General features: G+C 42.8%; 1 protein-coding gene across 2 annotated transcripts in view; it reads right to left on the minus strand.

Moving 5' to 3' along the window:
* Positions 1–20,997, minus strand: part of LOC121681975 (protein kinase C-binding protein NELL1-like) — a 168,626-nt gene that overhangs the window by 104,524 nt on the left and 43,105 nt on the right. The window contains exons 1-4 of one of the 2 annotated variants that reach the window (XM_042061944.1): positions 10,789–10,827; positions 5,729–5,825; positions 1,952–2,024; positions 456–538 (exon numbers count right to left, since the gene is read on the minus strand). In XM_042061944.1, coding sequence (XP_041917878.1) covers positions 456–538; positions 1,952–2,024; positions 5,729–5,794 — 222 coding nt within the window. In that variant the 5' untranslated portion in view covers positions 5,795–5,825; positions 10,789–10,827. Of the gene's footprint in view, positions 1–455; positions 539–1,951; positions 2,025–5,728; positions 5,826–10,788; positions 10,828–20,997 lie in introns of those variants that run through there. The other variant, XM_042061943.1, reaches the window with a different exon arrangement.

Below are 20,997 nucleotides of genomic sequence, written 5' to 3' on the forward strand. Positions count from 1 at the left end.
TGACATGAAAGGAACTCTCACGGTCACACACCACAAGAGTGTGTTAGCAGTACAAGTCTATCCTTGGTTTAATATTACAGGGCCACAGAAAAATGAATGCAAGTGCTACAATGAAAAGTTGGAGGTAATGTAACAGGCAAGGAATGGTCAAGGAATAGTCAAAGTAGCCAATGATGTGCGTCAGCAGAGAAAAGAGAGGGACTAGTCAATACAATGGAGTGTGTGGATGACACCGGCTGGGCTGTTTGGTGTCTCTCACCTTCTGTACAGAATACTGCATGTCAGAGCGCTTGGAGACTACATGTAGCTGTAGTGCGGGCCATGGACAAGCTTTTTTCTGTGTGTGTGTGTGTGTGTGTGTGTGTGTGGTTGTGTGTGTGTGTGTGTGTGTGTGTGTGTGTGTGTGCGTGCGTGTGTGTGTGTGTGGAGTGGTATGAAGTATGAAGCACACTTACCTTTAATGTCATTTTAGCCAGCAGTTCCTGCAGATCCATGATGCCTTGCACAAGGCTTAAGAAATCACTACATGTGGGACAGGCTCAATAGGACAAAAGGAAACAAGCAGAGAGAGAGAAAGAGAGAGAGAGAGAGAGAGAGAGAGAAAGAGAGAGAGAGAGGGGGAGAGAGAGAGAGAGAAAGAGAGAGAAAGAGAAAGAGAGAGAGAGAGAGACAGAGAGAAAGAGAGACAGACAGAGGACAAAGTAGATAGGAAAGGGAGGGCATGGTGTTATAACATGAAATCCGTCTCATTGAAATTACATAACATTACTAGGACAATGTGTAATGATAATAGACTTTCACTTTAGGAGTATCTCAACAGTTTATAGTGGTCAAACAGTATATGGCTTCAAAAGAGAACAAGACACACTAACTGACTAACTAAAAGGTAAATCAGGCATAATGGGTGGAGATGAAGGCCTGGAAGTGTTCCACTGATTGTGCACCCCTGAGCTAGACATGGGCCTTGCCGGAGCAGTAAACTGCACCACATTAACAATGCATGTTTAGCACAACACACGCACAGCAGCTGTGCTGCCCCTGCTTCTGCTGTCTTCTCCTATTGTTGTTTATATGATGAATGGGTAGCATAAGTAATGGTATAAAGATAAGTATACAGATCATACCTGAACTACATAACCACAATGGAAATATAATGCTGACACTAGAAGAAAAGATAGCCCACTGAGGTTTTCATTGTTGACAGAAATACATATAATGCAGCACTATACTGCCTGGCCCCGCCTGCCTAATAACTTAGCTCATTTTCATCTCACTGAGATACTAGTGTGGCTACGTTTCCCTCAGTCACCAGGATGGCTGACCAATCAGCGACCAAAAGATGACTTGTATTTTGTAATTGAGAGAGCAACGATTTCAAAGGTAATGCAAAGTCTACGCCCATTAGAATGCTAGGATAATGGAAACATTTCCCAATGGAGAGTAACCTGACCCTCTTGCCGAAGTGAATGGTCTGGTGATACCAGGCTACTATACTGTAGCTCTAAGTTATCTAGAACTTTTGTGTTGTTGATTTCACTCAAACAACAGCTCCTGAAATACAGCAAGGAATGGAATGAGTCCTGCTTTAATTGCCATGCTTGGGACTCCATGTCCAACTGAGAAGAGAGCACAAGAGAGCTGTCTAAACTGGGGGCCATTTGGCAAGGTCAACATGCCAGAGATATGCACAGACATGCCAGCTCTTAATGTGTCACTTTAAAGGGGACTTTCATTACACATATATTTACACCATATGTGCCTGTGTTAAACAACTGCCGTAATTAGGTTTTACAGACACCTGTGGGAATAATAAAGAACTCAAAGTAGTAATAACAATGTAATAAACTAATAAGAGAGTGACAAAACATTGTTAGAACCTGTTATTACTCTGTATGTGAGTAAGGAACATGCATTTTAAACACAAGAGGCCCCAAGGCTCTCTCATACTTACTGCGGTTGAGGTTTGGGCACTGGGTTATGTATCCGTTTGGTGCGAAAATGAATTTGACATCTTGCATAATCCCCTGGAAATAAGGAGAAGTGAAATGATGAGCAGTGGGTCCACCAGCAAAGGTGCGTTTGTTCTTTAAAGCAAGCCAGCTCTCCAGCCTCACAACCATCTGAGGCTCAGGGCTTGCAAGGCGCCTCCGTCACGCGCCTCACTTCCTCTCTGCCTGGACATCAGGCAGGCACACACACACACACACACACACACACACACACATTCACACAAGATAAATGTGATCGAGTGCTTTCCCATTAGATGAATGCAATGCTAAATTTGTTGTCCACACGTGCTCTTTCGAGATATCTGGAAAGCCATTATTGGGGTAGACTGGCGAAAGAATATGTGTGTGTGTGTGTGTGTGTGTGTGTGTGTGTGTGTGTGTGTGTGTTGTGTGTGTGAGAGAAAGAGAGAGAGAGAGAGAGAGAGAGAGAGAGAGAGAGAGAGAGATAGAGCTTGTACCTGAAGTCTCATCCATAAGCCACTGTGTGTGTGTGGAGATAAAACAGAATAGTTCTTTATGAGTCTCCTTGGGAGACTCACAGGCCGCAGAGGGGCTGTCCACTCTGGCTGTGCAGATGTGCGGGGAGTCTCATTCTGAATGGTCAGTGAGGAGTGTTTGCGGTCACATCGTGCAAAATGGGACTCATGACTGGGAATCTGCTGCGTGGTTTAGGAGGCAGGTTTGTCTCCAGACCACAGAGGAACAAATGCAGCCCATTTGCTTTGGTCCTGCCAGGTCCAGAGCAATAACAGTGAAAAGGACCAAACAGGACAGCACGTCTCAGGGGGGCAAACCCTGCCCTGCACGGTCTACTGAGCAGGCTACGCAAAATAACCGTCGGCCACAATTGCAGACTGACTTCACTCGGCTAATTACGTAACGTTTGTGTGTGGCTCTGTGCTATGATTTATGGGCACTTGTATCCATTTATTAATGTTCTTTTATGTATTTGTATATTCACACAAGTGTGTGTGTGTGTGTGTGTGTGTGTGTGTGTGTGTGTGTGTGTGTGTGTGTGTGTGTGTGTGTGTGTGTGTGTGTGTGCCCCCAGCCCTATTCATGTGTACTGGGAGGAATAAGGTCATTCGCCATAGGGGGGTCGAGCTTTTCTGATAATTGCTGCACCTTATAACTGCACTGAGCCATTTCATAGCCTCTCAACAACACATAGCCACTGTGCCACCGTGATGAACTCCCTGCTCACACCACCATCGATGAACAGACACTTTCTCAAGGCAAAGAGCTAATAAATCAGCAGCTGGCAGGTGATCCGAGACGGCCAGAACTTCACAAAGGCAGAGCTGGGTGGAATGGTAAGGGAAACATCACTTCATTATTGCCTCCCTGTAAACACATACCCACTCTTTAGTGAAGGACTAATCGTTCCAGTTCCACTAGCTCTAATTAACAATCCTGCACTGAAAGATGGAAAAAACAGCAGAGAGAGGGAGAGAGGGGGTGGGGGTGGGGAAGAAGAGATAGCAGGAGGAAAAAGCAGGGACCAAAAAAGACAGACGACACATAGAGCACAAAGAAAACCAAGTCACAGGGCCCCTCTGCTTTTATTCCAATTAAGGCTTTTCCACAAAACCGTTCTTTCTCACTTTAATCCTGTCTTCTACAGATGTCAGTGATCTACAAAAGGAGTAATATTACCAAAGAATGGAATTTTATCTTGTCCAGCCATTGTAAAACTCATACAATATTTCTTGTGTGCTCTACAGTAGGTCGTTGTTATAATCATTCAGAGATAAGGATAATTTATTACAATCCTCTTTTTTTGCAAAGAGGGGCGCCCAGGAGATTTGAGCTCTCATAAAGGAGCATGGACTACCTCACAGCCCAAAGTCATAGTTTTAGTATTTGTTTTATTCAAAGCCTCTTTAGCTTGTCTCATTATCTCTCCAACCAAGCCCTTGACTTAGGGAGGATCTTTAATGGGCTGCAAAACAATGCCAGATTCTCCCTCTTCCAAGTAGAAGGTCTTTTCAGGCCTCCTCATCCTTCCAACAATCCTCCCCCGTCTCTTGAACTCCTCTGATTACTAGTTTTAAAAGGCATCAGCAAGGCATATAATTTGGACTGAATAACAATAAATGCAGAGGAGGACATCTAAAACAAATCGTCCAGAGGACAGACATATTTCTTTCAGGCCATCCACAGCACATCCTCTGCCAGCATTAGTAAAGATCATTAGTAATGTAATGTAAATTATTTTGGTACTGATTGCTCCAAATGTTGCACACAGATTGTGCCTTTTAGTTATAATAGCGGAGCCTATGAAGTTGCAGATTAATTATCATAACAATTACAGCTCCCATGCTACGGCCTCCCTCCTCTTTCCTTCACACATGAAGCTCCTCAGTGGTCTCTGGTGTTGTGCACCATCTGGCTGATGTGCATAATGTACCAAAGGTGAAACCCCAGAAATGAAAGAGCAAATACAGACTATCGGTAAACAGGGTCGTGGAGGAAACACACACACACACACACACACACACACACACCACACACACACACCACACCCACACACCGTGGCACCGTGTGTGGGGCATGGCAGGGCGAAGGGGCACCGTGTGTGCGGTAGGGTGGCAGGGGCACCGTGTGTGGGGTAGGGTGGCAGGTGCACCGTATGTGAGGCAGGGCAGGGCAGGGCAGGTGCACCGTGTGTGGGGCAGGGCAGGGTGTGTGGGGCAGGGCAGGTGCATCGTGTGTGGGGCAGGGCAGGGCAGGGCAGGTGCACCGTGTGTGGGGCAGGGCAGGGTGTGTGGGGCAGGGCAGGTGCATCGTGTGTGGGGCAGGGCAGGGCAGGTGCACCGTGTGTGGGGCAGGGCAGGCCAGGGCAGGTGCACCGTGTGTGGGGCAGGGCAGGGTGTGTGGGGCAGGGCAGGGTGTGTGGGGCAGGGCAGGGTGGCAGGTAAAGAGAGAGAAAACGGCTGCTGTTCAGGACACAGTGTTTCAGAAGCACACATTGATCTGTTCCAGGCTGCAGCAAGGGGAGAATCAATATACTTCTCCACCAAGATGAATAACCAGGCTAATTCACTGGTTGATGGGGGTGGTCTGTCAGGTCAGGCCAAACAGCTGGGACCCACAAAAGCCAGGAATTGTACACCTTCTTGTAGCACTGCTATCAATGTTTATATTATTGGAGTTGTTGGTCCATTACATTAAGCCAAAGAGACAGAAATAGTCCTTTTCTTTTGCCTTTTGATCTCATTTGGTCTCAAAAACATTAACACTATAATGATGTATGGAGCAGAAGTATGAGGACTGATCTTCAGACACTGGCTACACAATAAATCATTAATTGCCTCAATCTTTCATCTATCTTTCAAGTATATTTGCAAGCACATAAAAATCATATTAGCAAGGAGATACTCAACCAGCTAAATATTTGACTTGAAATATCAAAGAGGGTCATTTGAACGGAACTTAGGTAAATAAAACGGGAGAATTTGCACTGAAAATGTAACACCTCATACCAGCAACCACAATGACAGAATGCCGGGACAGTATTAAATGAAAAATGTGCTTTGCATGACCAGTGTAGAAAAGCAGTAAAGACATGTTCATTGTAATGGGCAAAAGTCATCTGTTAATTCGTCTAGGTAAGAGCTGAAAGCCAGTGACATCATCACTTTAACCCTTAACTGACTTACTCACATAAATGCCAAACTGACAGAATGAGAAACACAAATAGAATACAGTGAATTTACCTTGAACAGGCCATGTTTGTGGCTGTGCTGCCCAAGCCACACTCCACTACCAGGGGTCAGATTCATTTGGGGAGGATCTATCACACGCTCATATATCCTGCAAGAAAACAAAAACACAAAGCCTACAGTATGAAAACACACATTTGTACAAACACCCCTACAGTACACAAACACGCACGCACACACACACACTGACACTGATAACCATCCGTAATTCACAACCATGTTCACATAGAGACTGACATATTGCCTTCCTAAAAGAGGGCTTCATGAAAACAACAAACAGTGCGGCGAGCCAAAGATGACACTTTGTTGTTGACAGATCCACTCTGTGGACTGAGAGACAGGTCAACTCCTATACAAAGAGGTGCTGGCAGCAACACAGATCCAATAAGTGTAAATAATATGGGCAAATCCAATAGAGAAGCAGGAGACTGTGTACATGTCAATTTTCTCTTTGTCCTCCCGAGGAAATGGGATCTTGAGGCTGAGAAACTCCCCTCAAGCATGACAGTCTTACACCCCCCCCCCCAAACAAAAAAAAAAAACACTGGCCAGTGCTATGGATATCTCCACGGCCATGCTTTCCTGCTCACCTACTGTACCGCTACAGTCCAAAATAAATAAACAAACAAACAGGAAAGGTTTTCTATTATCAAACCAAGCATCCACTCATGCCTTTTCAGCTGTCAGTGCTGTCTCATCTCTGAGAGTGTGCTATTGTTCCTGCACTGAAATGAACATGACTAAAATTGCCACTGGAGTGAGAGGTTGTGTGATGGACAGTGTACAACATCAGGATGATAGACACTTAGAATCTCTTCATCCAGCTGTAGTGCACATTGAGCACATTGAGTCTGTGTATGCCAAATGAAATGTGCTATATGAATAAACTTGAATTGAATTAAATTGAATAGTGTTGGCAGGCCATGTGTTTCTCCTCGTACACCAGGCGGGCAGCAACCCTGAGGTGGGATGCATCATACTCAACCGCTCTCTCAAGCGCTGCTTGGCTGAGTTGATACACCTGGGATATTCTTGTTACCTAGCAGATGCATTTGTCCAAACTATATCAATACACATTACATTATCATTCAAATGAATAGCTTAATTAATAATAAGATTATATTACTACTACTAATACTACTACTAGTAGTAGTAGTAGTAGTAGTAGTAGTAATAATAATAATAATAATAATAATAATAATAATAATAATAATAATAATAATAATAACTAGACTGCATTTCCGGTGGGAACTGCGAAAGTGTGCTTGCCCTGGTCCGGTCACCAACGTGAGCAGACAGTGGCATACGCTATGCTGAACCTGGCTTGATCCAGGCATTGTAACAGTGCCTTTCAGTGTTGGAGCAGTGGCAATATCTCAAAAGTTCTAGGAGAGGGCTATTCAACTATTGGCTTGCGGGTTGAATGCGGTTCGTTGGATTTTACCTTTGGCCTGTCTTCAAATTTAGCTTCTATGACTGAGATCAAATCAATAAAATAAAATGACAGCAGTGATTGGGTGCTGTGAGGGGAAAATGACAAAGAGAGACCTTAACCTTTGATTTGATACTTGTGTTTCTGTATGATTTCACACTTTTGAATGGACTCTCCTGTGTTTAGCCTAGCTCGTGATGTTCCTTATAATTGATACTTCTAATGCAGTGTGAATTCACTCTTTCTGTTTGACACTAATCTAGTTCTTAAAGTTTTTATTAGTTCTTATTATTTGATACTTCTGTTTCAATAACTAATGGTCCGATGGCAAATCATGTGTTGTATGACGTTAGAAATGTTCTTAATGTCCTTGATTCTTAAATAACCCATTATATTGACCAAGTCATGTGTAATGATACAATGATACAATGAGATTATGATACTGTACGAGATATAAATGTGTGTGTGCACAGACGTTGTCTCTGTATCCTGATAGCCTGATGCTTATGAGACCTCTCTGCGCAGAGATTAATAAACTACTAACAAGAAAGACAAACCTTATTTCAGACTCTCAGTATTTATACATCTTTAGTCTAAAAAATTCTTCCACACTGCAAAAATAAATAATGTCACGCGTCTTGCGCCTCTCAAACTGGGCTATCAGGTAACCTACAGAGGAATTGAAATTATGAAATATGACCAAGGCATTAAAAAGCTGCTTGTTTGTCAGGATACTTTTTCACTGATTTATTTAAAAAAAATGATGCTATGATTGTGAATGTTATATATTCCATCCCACAAATTATGTTTTACTGGTTTATTTGACAAATAATCTATATGGATTTGCTCTATAAAGACCTTATGTCTGTTTCGGATTGTTTTGTGAGCCTGGGGTTGTTTTGAGAGCCTAATGTAGTCTATCTCAGATGTATCTCAGAATAAAGGAATACTTCATATAACTCTAAACCACTGTCTGTAAATCAGCTGTATACTACTGTCTACATTGCACTATATTTCTTGACCCGTCTCTGTATATTTCATCACCTTTCTATACTTTGCCTCACATTGCAACACAGCTCAGATCTTTGGTTGCTATGAAGGCCAATCGTTCTAAATGGATGGTTGCTATGGCCAAAGGCCAGTTCTATCTCTGCCGTTGTCAAGCGGGCATATCGTAGAATTCTGATTAACCTTATCTTATTTGAAACATCTCTTTCTTGCCACTCCGTATTAAGTCCCATTGTACCGAATTTTGGATGCAGTTCCACCAGAGTTCCACTGGGGGCGATCGCCATGAGTGCAGAATGAATGGGAGTCAATGGAGCTAGACGGCTAAAATTGTCTCTTTCACCTGATTGTCGTTGACAAATCTCAGATTTGATTGTAGTTTGCATAACTTCAACATGGGTTATAGGTCAAAAGTTGAATGAACGAGTACTTATGTCCTTTTGATTTCTTACAGGTTGGGTCGTTGTTGCACATAACACGCTAGCATTGTGCTAATGAATGACGTCATTGACACATTTGAAAGGCTTTTAAGAACAATTAAGTGACTTTAAAAAATATAATACTCAACCAAGTGTATTTTCTTTGCCTCCCCTTTCGAATACAATACTCAAATTACTTGAAAAAAAATTATATCCCGAATAAAGTGGATTTTGAGGGGTACAGCTCCATAGACCTCCATGCATTCTGCACTCGTGGACGAGTGCCCTCATGTGGAACCACAGAAGGAACTGCAACCAGTTCAGAAACCGGAAGTTTTCCGAGAGTGGCAGTTCTCCCCTTATTAGACATTCTCTGATTTTACTTAGGCCACTTCCATACAGTGCGTCCCGTTAAGAAGTGGCCACTTCATTTGCGCTTACCGTGATTCACACAGCAGCATTATTAAATTAATCTGTCACCATATGCCTATACCTACGTTTGCGAAGAAAACATTTGAATTTGATTTACATGATCATTTAATGTACATGTTGACAATGAGTAGGCTAGTTTTGGTTGTTGGTGGTGTTATTGCATCCCTTAGTTATGCCTACAATGAAAGTTCCCTCGCGATTGGAAGCTCCTGTACAAAACATCGCGTCGGCACGGGTTTCCCGTTTACCAACAAAACTAGATGCGCGCGCAGCCTTGAGGCAGAAGTCGCTTGGTGGCCGTCCACAACGTTATAAACTTAACCTAATTGTGCTTTAGCACAAAAACTCATTTTATTATTTTGCTCTTTTGCATTGCTCTATGCTGTATGGTGCTTTCTGCCTCTTGGTTGCCCACGCATGTTTTCGTGACGTTCCATAGAAATCTATGTATTCACCCCTTGCAGACACGTGACTTAAGTCACGTGACGGCTCCATGCTGGACGGCAAAAAGATGGGAGATGGACGGCAAATTACATTATGTCATAAAGATTATGATGAACTGAACACCATTACTATAACATCTTTGTAGTTCAATGTATTGCTGTTTGGGGTCTGATAGTCAAAGAAGATGCCAGTGGTGTTGTTAGATGAAATGGGTCATGATCGCAAATGTAAAGTTATTAAAACTGGTGGTAACAGCAAGGGGAGATAACGTTACGTTAGGCTACTGTAATTAACATTATGGTAAATGAACACCCATAAGTATTTCTGGACTAAAATATTGCAAAGCGATTTGGTTACTTTATTTGTCTTGCTTTTATCAGTTGTAACATAGTCAAAACGTTAAGAATGTCATATCAGAACATGAAATAATAACTAGCTGCCACACTTAGAAGCTAGCTATTCTAGCGAACGTTTATCGTAGCTCATAGTGCTAGGGCTAATGTAACTCGTCAGTTTGTACGTTGCCCAGCGAATAAACTTACTTCTTACATGTCTTAAGTTAAAGAATAGAAAGAAATAGGAAATTTAAAAAAAACTTGAACGGTATTATCTGTTTACATTCAAATCTTGCCAAAGACTTTGCCTAAGTGCTATCTGCCGTCCTGTTCAGAGTCTATGGTTGCTATAGCAACCGCTGCTGTGCTTCATACATTGAGGAGATAAGCATGCAATTGTGGTTCAAATACTCCCGAAACACAAAGAAAACAAACCAAAATATATCTATGCAAGAACATGGGATGTTGTTGTATTCCAAACAATAAGCCAACAGTCGTGGAAGGGCATTACTACGGTTAAATCTCACTATAATCTCCTAGCTGTGCGATATGTCCCATTACAACCCATTGATTTGATTCGTGTTCTTGCCGTCCACTAGGCTATTTTGCTGTGGCGCTAACAAAACGTGACGTCACTTGCAAGGGGTGAATAGGAGTTAGGAGTCCTCGCCACTTCTTTTAAGATGTCATAGACTTAGGTGCTACTTTTAGGGCTAAAGTGCTAAATAGCAGTCCTAAAGTTACAAGTGATGAAGTTACGAGTGCAAGCATCTCATATCAAATGACCATGGCATTTTGCTAAACAACATAAATCCCAATTAGCAACATACATCTCCTCCCTATAGCTAGCCACACACGAAATTAATGATACTAAATCTCTGCTTAGCATGCTTCTCCGCTTAGCATTCTAATAACAGAAGGGGCACATTTATGTTGACCACTACAACATGACTCATTATGTCTGTAACTCTATAAAACACTTACTTTCATAAAGGAAGCACACCATCCAGCACATACACATGGAAACCGATATTTTAGGTACTTGGCCACGAACTCAAAACGTGTCTCTCTGAAGCTCTGTTCTAGAATCTTTGCTCTAAAGGCTGCGTTGCTAGGCAACATCAATAAAAACGAAGTGAGAGTCTTTTCAAGGTATTAAAAGTGTACGTGTGATTACGAATGGATGTGTGTGGTTTGCAATTAGAATAAACAAGAAATAACATTTCCAATAATTTCCCATGATAAATTACATAATATTTGCACCTTCCTTACTTGTGAAGCTCACACGTACAGTATTTAGTGAAATGTAATACAATGTTGCCACCTAGAGTTCAGATGTAGGCTACATTAACGTGACATTTCCTGCTTATTCTTTCGTCAACTCCATGCTTTTAGGAAAACGATCTTTTTATCATAGTTCCCTCTTCAATGAGCGATTACCAGCTCGTTTTTGTAACAGAGATAGCTGTTTATTGTCCCTAGGTTTACAGAAACACCTATTCATATTAATACGTATGGAGTGCTGCCGACCACTGTTCATTACATGGCCCAGAATGCCTTGCATGTCTTTACAACAAAACAACAAAGTATAACCTAAATGCCCGTAAACATATGCATTTGCATACTTGTAACATTTTTAATAATACTCTCCCATCATGATATTTAACAATAATGAAACATTTTATTTGAATACTGTCAATGTGAAAATAACTGTACTACGTCAGCAATAAATAGCTAATGTCCTCCTTATCATTTCAGTTCGTAAGTCCATACTATCCCATGGCTGAGTAAGGATTTCATGATTGGGCAAGGTTGCCCGGAGACATTGTGGCTGCCCAGAGACATTGTGCATACTTGGAAGGCATTGTGATAGATGTACAACTGCAAATGTGGGAGGTAATAGTTACCAAATACGGGGGGGGGGGGGGGTTGTTTGCCAAATGCTGGAAACTTTTGGAATGTTTTCTTTTTTTTAGCTTATGCACCCTCACATTGGAGTCCCGAGTTCAAATACAAAATTTGGTATCGATATGTGACAGTGTTCCTGAGATATGGACGACTTCCTGTTTCGGAGCTTCGCCGCCGATTTCGTTTGGCTGTGACAGGCAAACGCTTTCGAAAATCAAAAATCCTTCTGGTAACTTTTGTGAGGCTTGGTCCAAGGATAATGTACGTCAAGTTTCGTGGCGTTCGGACCAAATTTGTGACCTGTGAAAATTTAGTTTCGCTTTCTGTTCAATCCAATATGGCGGACGAATGACACGCCCACCTGACATCATCTTCGCGAGCAACTTACACTGGTACTGACCGGACGTTTTAAAGTTGGAACGGTGTCTCTGTCTCAAAGGGCCTAGGCGCTAGAGCTGACAAAAAATTAGAGAGACGGGAAAAATAAAACTTAAGAAGAACAATAAGTGTGGTGCTTTGCAAGCACACTTTAAAAAATTGCAAGGACACTTAATAAAACTTAAGAAGAACAATAAGTGTGCTGCTTTGCAAGCACACTTAATAATAATAATTGTATGTACCACAGTGACACATAAAACAAAGAAAGCCAAGCGTCAGGCACAGCAGGTGCACTAACACCTGCACAGAATAACTGGCCTGATGTTACTCGGCAACAGAAAAATGACTGACTCCCTATCCAAGCACTAGAAAGGAGGGGCTCAAGTTGATGAGAGAAGAACCCTGATCTCTTTTTCGACATGGCTCTTCCAAGAAGTGGAGCAATCACCAGCGTCGCTATAGCTACAAACCCGAAATGTAAAGAGTTTCCCGTCAGACACATGAGGGCATAGCATTAGGGGCTATCCTTGAAATAAAGAATAAAGAATAAAGTATATCTGTTTTCCATAACGGTTCTTAAACAGCTTGCCTTTCATCAACCCACCAGCAACTGCATTTTGAGAGAATTAAAATTGAGAAAAACACTAGGTCTGTAAGCTAATTAACAGTAGACTACTTACTGAAGCACACAGCAAACTCTGCCCAAGGTCATGAAATGCTCTTCTAACTATTGGGCACTGTCATATCTACATAACTGCATACATCAGCAGCCTTTCATTTGATTTGCAACAAAGAGACGGTGGCAAAAGAGACAGCGGTAGCATTAACAATGCATAATATTAACAGGCCTACAGCAAGGCACTTCCCAATGTTTAGTATGCTCAGTCCAACTCGAAGAGAAATCTGTTTACTCAGACAAAACCTTTGTTTCTCTGGACCTGAATAAAGCCTGCATCCATGAGAGGCTCCTAATCCACAGTGTTACATGCAGAAAAGTTGGTGCAATCGACTCCACGTAAACTAATTTGAGCCATCACGTAATTGCGATAGTAAACAGAAAAACACTCACACTTAACATTTCATTTTTTGGAAGTAAGTCAGTATACGGACACAATTTGAACGCTATGTCATTTTCAGTGTCTAGACATTTGAGAGTGTTTTGTTTTCTGTTTACTACACCAGTGCTGCCTCCAATTTAATAAGCAGGCTACAAATTAAGAGAAATGACAATGTGCTGGTTAAGGTCAAGACTGGCCCACTCGCTCAGAGACAGAGAGCAGGAGAGGACAGACCACTGGAGGATTAAAACACCGGGGCCAAAACAAACACAGAAGGGGGGGGGGGGGGGTACTTGATACACCTGAAATGGGGCCAAGTCTATTTTAACATTCTTCCAGTTAACCTTTTGCGGAGCCATGCTTTAGACCCAGATTCAAAGAGAGTGATAGAGAAAGGTTGTGGTGGCATCATATCACTCTTGGAAGAAAAAAAGAAAAAACAAACAGAGCAGGCAGAGAGAATCACATATGACCTGCGCTGCCAACAGTGCTACATTAGGTGCAAATGGATCCAGCGAGCTGGTACAGCATGTTAGGAGGTGGAATAAATCTCCATCTTGCCACTGGAAATAACACTTATGGTTGTGAATAATAACAGCCCCCCGAATACAGATTGAGCCCACGGGAGAGGAAAGGGAGGAGGCACACCGCTGGGACTGGGACTTCAACAGAGTGAACACCAGCCTGCAGGGAAAGCCCAACAGCACAGCACACAAAACTAACAGCTTCAAGCCTGTCTTATACCTGTTGCTAATTCGATACTTCCTAATGAAATCTGATTGAGTACATCTGCTTAGGTACAGCCAAGAATTATGCCCTTTGGCTCCTGAGGACAGCACTGACATTTCAAACAACATGCCCCTCTCCTCTAGCTACGGGAGTAATTACAAATGCAACTGAGGCCTGTCAGACAGAGACATAGCCGCAGATTTCAAACACGTGTTGCATGGTCCTAATTAACCTCTTCAACTGAAATCAGGGTGATTTTGATCCTCTGTGTGGTTAGACACGTGATGGCAGAGGGTCTAGAAAGAAGAACTTTGAGCTCCACTCTGACTGATCTCCCTGAAGTCTGCTGAGTTCTAATTACACACAAGCACACACACACACACACACACACACACACTCGCACAAACACACACACACACACACACACACACACAGACACACGCACAAACACACACAGACACGCACACACACACAAACACTCCCTCCCACACTCTGTGCAAAATCCATATCACTTCCAGCATGCCATGATGTGAGTCAGAGCTGCTTTGAAGATGATAATGGTGAAGAAAAAAATAAATTGTCTGGACTAAAGTGACATAATTTATGTGTGTGAACGTGTATAATGTGGAGGAAAGTGTCTGCAGGGGATGACAAATATGAGCTGACCCGATCATCTACCGGCTGCAGGATATTTCCATTTCATTTTGCTGTACTCTGTGGAAGTGGCAGGACGGTCTGCGCTACAGTGGCTGCTATCTTCCTGGACGTTTGTAGGATGGGGAAGCAACACGGCTGAAAGCAATAACATTTCCTGCCCCATTAGGCCACACACAGATGCTGAGATCGGCTGTTTGCACAATCACATCCCATTCTTGGTCACCACTGTGCCCAGGTAGAACTGCCATCGTGTTATACTGTACATTGCCGAGACCAAAAAAAAGATACTTGGAAAATAAAGAAAAATAGACATAGGGGCAAAAACAATTCCCAAGTTCTGGACAGAAATGTTGCCCATAAAACAGGTGGCTAGCTAGTAAAATACACATCAAATGACTCTTTTCCTCTGCCCACTCCAAGCACTCTCCTTATCATGCCCTCCAGCAGCGGATGGAGCCGTTGTGCAATCACACCTTGCCAAAGGGCATCTGCCAGTCCTTCTGTAACGCCACCAGAAAATCACGCACGCATGTTATCATGAAAGGTTTTCATCAGCTCGTGAACAAAAAAAAGAGGCAGACCGACCCGACAGCAGCGGCTTCGACTGCGCAAACTGAGAAAATGCATGCAGCCTAATTCGGCAAAATTCCTTTCATAATTCCTGGCTGAGCTTCGGTTTTGCTATAAAAACCCGTTATTACTTCCCTTGCTGTTTCTGATTGCCAAAAAAGAAAGGAAAGACCGACAGCAGTGCAAACCAAAAATGTAATCCAGCAAGCTCACAGGATGGTATTGCCTTCGGAATGAATGACTTGATAACATCAAAAGGGAAAGTGTTCATTTTAAGAAAAATTACTTTCTGACTTTCCGACCCTCATATTCAGTGAAATGATTGTGTTTCCCCATTCACATACACAGATAAGGATTGCAGCTCATTCATTTAGTGGAGAACCACCACAATGTTCAGTCAAATGAGAAGGCAATAACACAATTCAAATTCCAAAGCAAAACAAAAGACAGAAAATAATGAGTGACCAAAATAAGGAGGATCTTAACAATTTCAAACGATTGACTGATCTAAAAGAATCCTGGTTTAACCATCTTTTCCCCTAGTAGTCTGCAAGGAAACAATCTGATTGAACATTCTCAGCTGAGCCATATACAGACTTTCAGAGGCTAATGAGGAGGCTTGTTCTTCTGACCGCAGCAGCACACTGGGTGGCCCAGAGGAAGCCAAAGACTGACCTTCCATCACCCTTTAGTCCAGGCTACAAGGATGTTAACCTAACTTCTTGGCATTAGTTTCTGCAACATGAAACATCAGAGCCTAAACTATCATTAGAGACTTAAACTATCAGACGCCAAAGACAAGTTGAGTTGTGCCGCAGAGTCTGTCTGGCATGTTAAAACTAGACAATCAGTATTTCTATGTGTTATGGAGCCTGGAAACAAATATAAACATTTAATCTAATAAATAGTCTTTACAAATGAAAATAATTAGAAACCCCTCTTATAAGGCATGGTAATCTACAGTATAAGCAATCCTTGGGACTGGCTGGTTACCGTGAACTTGTCATTACCTTGCCAAATATCGAAATCTTTAAATAAACCTTGGGATTTGTTGGCTACCCTTAAAGGTGCTCTAAGCGATGCCATGCATTTTTTAGGCTAAAACATTTTATGTCACTTACTGCAAACATCACCTAACCAACCGCTAGCTGTCTGTGTCATGAATACACTGTAAAAAAAAACACGATCTCTGTGGACAGCCCAGGCTCCAAAAACGGCAACAAAAACAATCCGAGTTTCAATTGCACAGGAGCAGCACGGGAGGGAGGGGGAGGAAGTAGCGAGCTTGCTCTCTGTTTTGTTTGAAAGTCAACAGAAGTGACGTTACCCAGCATCGCTTAGAGCACCTTTAACTTGCTAATAACTAACTAGACTCAGCTAGACTTAACTAGCTAGGACCAGGAGCCCCTCTGTGACCTACTTACGATCTCAGCAAGAGACAATCAATTGCAGGAAAGGATTTCAATTTACCCTTCATTGACATTTAAAGTTTTCCTTTATTAAGCCCTATCATGGGGAAGGGCATTTATCATGGGGCAAATTTGAGGCTGCTTTTTATCTGTAGGCCAAAGTCATTTATCTGGTTTTGGTTGTTTTGCTGAGTCTCTCTATTGATCGCAGGGCCTCAGGGCCACTCCTAATTTGCTGGTTTGGAGTTTATGCATGATGCATGAGCCAGAGGGATGCTGGCAAAACAGCCACTGATGGGTATTTCAAGGTAAGGAATGCAGAGTTCAGAGTTCCTCAACAGTGATTGCTCAGGATCCTGTTTAGCATGATTAACCCTTCAGTAGGCATCGTCACATGACTGTTGAATTGTTTAGCAGGATTAACCCTTCAGTAGGCATCGTCACATGAATGTTGTGTGGATTGAGTGTACTAAAGAATGTCTAGGTCCATCGAATGTATCAGGGAATTCTAGAATTCTTTTACTCTACAAAACTCTCTCCCCCTTTCTCTCTGTCTCTTTCTGTCCATCTGTCACAAAAGTGTTAAATCTTTTAACAACTTCTGGTCCAGTATGTTGATCACTGACAGTACAAGAGCATGATAGAAAGATAAGGGGAACATCAAAGAATCAGTGATATCCGTGGCTCATTTCAGTTCACTAAATAATATACAGTAGGCTATATTTATATTTTGTACAGTTTTTACAGTATTTATCCAAACTCTCAATACTGTACCATTTTTCTCAGCGTCTTTTGCCATTTTTCTCAGCGTGTGTGCTTCCTAGAGTCTGGGTATCTAACTGACAGCATTGCTATCATTAGGGTCTTGATCTCCCAGCTGAGCTATAGACCCTTTCAACAAGAAAAACAAAAACAATGCTTGAACATTCTATTTCGTTCCCAATCTACTTCCGCTTCATTAAGATACATTATCACCTGGAGAGAAGTAATACTTTTTTCTGATTGGCTGGTGGGGTGGCTATTAATTCTGACTAACAGGACACCATTCCATATCAATGCTTATGAATGGTAACTATAACAACCATAGTAGGAAGACGGTTGCAGCGCTCTAGAATCTTTGGCTGCAGGCTTCGCAACAATGGAATGCTGTTGTAGAACCATCAGAACGACTCTCAACCTGCATAATTAATGTCATTTTTGCTAAAATTGTTGCATAGGGCCTCTTTAATTCCGTATAACAGGACACCTCGGTGGCCGTTATCACTTACATAACATATGGAATGTTAAAACGGAAGCCTTGTGGGAACAACTATGATGCTGATAATGGAACTCTCTTGAAACGGTCAATAGGAACACACTGCATGTAGCAGTCTGCTCAAATATGCTATATAATTAAACTGTTAGTAAGTATTACGAAAAGGTTATTAAAAACTTCAGCACAACCCTCATTACATAATGAGCAATGGAACATAGGGTGATATGTGAAGGTATATCATGTTTGAGAACAGAGTCCCGGTTTTAGTAGGCCATGGGGTTCGGTTTGGAACATGAACTTCTATTCGCAGGCTCATATAGCAGGAAACAAGAGGTACAAAAATGATTGGGGTATTCTTTCACATGGTCCTATTTAAAGCAGGGCTTCCTCCTCCCTCTCCCCTGTAGATGAGCTATGCACCCTTTATTGAGTTGTCATAAAAGTCACTGGGTGATGTGTGTGTGGAGGGGAGTTGAGAAGAGGGAAATAAAAGCAAAGAGGGAGAGGGGGGAAGAGAGAGAAAGAGAGAGATAGGGGGGAAGAGAGAGAAAGAGAAAAAGAAAGAAATAGAGAGGGGGGCAGAGAGAGAGAGAGAGAGACAAAGTGATGAGATACGTGCCAACTCAGGTCTGTCTTCACTTCACAGCTTTCATTTCATTTAATGCTTCATTATCCTATAATGAGTCTCCTCTTCACCTAATAATGTCCGTCCACAGGAGCTGCTGCTTGATCCTCTGTGTTAGCCTGCTTAGGGAAGGGAGCAGAACATTTATGTACCACCGCACCGCACTGAGCAATGAACAATGGATAATGCCATTCTTGTGCAACAATGCAGTGCCGAAACAACTTCCAGACGATCATAACACACGTGTCCAGGCCTAACGAGCAAGTTATCTAGGGGACCAAATGTGCCTTGTGGCCAAGCGGAGCAGAGCTGAGCGTGGATATAGTTGAACTTGATCATCAAGGACTAATGGGTGTAATTCCCACATCACGATCGGAGTGAGTTGGCCTGCATACTGATGTGTGTGTGTGTGTGTGTGTTGGGGGGTGTTAGGTGCACAGAGCAGCCATGTGCGTAATGGATGGTAATTCAGTGTAATAACACTGTGACCTGACCCTACCACACACCCTGCAGGCAGATTAAAGCGCTCTGCCAACCCACATGTGCACACACCCGCACAAACACAGATAACGTGCAGGTGCTAAAACAACTTAGCCACTAAAGAACACCACAAGGCTGATATTACCTGTGAGAATGATTTCAGTTGGGTTATGAGGATTGTTGATCTATTTCGACCTCCCTCAGACCGTCACCACGGTCCACACCTTGAATGATGCCATCCTTCTACCTTTTCTCGAGACCATTATATCAACAATGTCATGTGACTGACCTGGAGGCCGTCCCGCAGTAATATAATGCATTCAGGGACATGCCTCTTCCTCTTTGCCTTTCTCACCTCAATTCTGAGACCGGTGAGTATGATTTCATTTCATTAGAAGCCAGTAATCCGCCACATTATCGTGCAGGTGCCTTCGGTCCCTGAGGATTCAAACTGGTTTTCCCTTTGACATTCGTTCTAGTGAGGCGTTTACTTTCGTCTTCACGGTAGAACGTTACCGGCGGCTTGTTGAATGCAAGCTAGTGTAGCCGGTTTAATTATTGACACCTGTTGTGTTTCTCTCCGCGCTTTTTGATCATACAAGCCGCCTGAATGATGCTTTGTTTAGAAAACAAAGGCTGATAAATGGCAGGGTGGTTGTCATGGCCACCTGGCTCACAGTAGCAATGACATAGGGGAGACCACACCGTTTGTAATTAATAATAAATAAATAATTTATTAAAGCATTAACTTATACCATGAAAACATAATTAACATAAACAAGTGTATCAAGTCAGTAAATGAGAAGCAAGAGAAAGCTAGACTAACTTTCGCCCTGTTAAGGATTTACACACAGGTGTGCAGGGATGGTAATCAGCCTAAATTCATTACGAAACGTAAGGGCTTTTGGAGTTGTATAGCTAAAGCAGTGTGTTCGCGCACAGTAAGTCTTTTAATTTACTAGCTTACTGTGTGTTCACATGCAGTAGGTTAGAAGAAAAGGCTTGTTCTCCAAGCGGTGCGTTCGCGCACAATCAATGGTCGCGCATGCACTTCTGGTCTTCCGACCTAAATCAACAGTATTATGGGAAAAGATGTTCTCCTGTCTAAGCAGTGCGTTCGCGCACAGTTAGTCTTTCTGTTCCTCCAGCCTAACGGCTCCCACACACAGCTGCGTTCCGTCAACGCATGCCAGTGGGTGTTCCCGACAGTAGCTATGCATGGCTTGAAGTAAAACCATAATGTGATTGGTTGGTGCCGTCCGTAGATTGGCTTGATAGGCCGGTGCCGTCTGTCGGTGCAGCAACAGCTGAACTCCTCAACGCGAGCGGCGGGAGAAACGCGATGCAACGGACCCACAATTCAGTTCGGCAACGGATGACGTGAGCCCATGTAAAGTGAATGGGATGCGTCTCCAGCAACGCAATGCACGCAGCTGTGTGTAGGAGCCATAAACGGTGTGTTCACATGCAGTATGACAGACATGTCAAAGTCAAGGCCCGCAGCCTTAGGCCTTATCTACAGCCCCCGGGATGATATTTGATTAGTATTAGAACTGGCCCGCAGGCCACAGCCGCCGCACCAATACTCCATTCCCACAATGCAACGGTAGCCCACGAACTCACTGCGGCGCCGCAAGTGGGCCTCAGCTTCATTATTCATCAGTATTCAGTCAGGGCAGATGTCAACTTTCAGCTACCCCCCTCCTCAGTGTTGTGCCTGAACGTGTTCATTGAACGAAAGTTCATGAACTCGTTCATATTTTGAGCGAACGTGAACTGAACGTACTGTATTACTACTGCCGGATGAACGTTACTGTGAACTCTTTCATTCTGGTGTCTGTGAACGGCACGCTCTTTTAGTTTAACTTCGTTGAATAGGGTGCCAGATTTCTACAGAGCCTTCCACGCGAAAACCCGGCTAAAACGGTTTGCTGGCCTAAACAGCGCATTTGTGCTCAGTGGGTATACAGCTTGTTTTTCTGTCTGAGTACTGTGTTCGCGCATAGTAAGGATGCAGTGGGAGAAAAGTTTGTTATCCAATCTAAGCAGTGCATTGTCCCACCTTTGAAGGTTTAAGAATTTCTGACTAGCATAGTTTTACAAATATTTAAGCTTCTATAACAC

Source organism: Alosa sapidissima, chromosome 14 (assembly GCF_018492685.1).
Source record: "Alosa sapidissima isolate fAloSap1 chromosome 14, fAloSap1.pri, whole genome shotgun sequence".
In the NCBI taxonomy this organism is placed as follows: Eukaryota; Metazoa; Chordata; class Actinopteri; order Clupeiformes; family Clupeidae; genus Alosa; species Alosa sapidissima.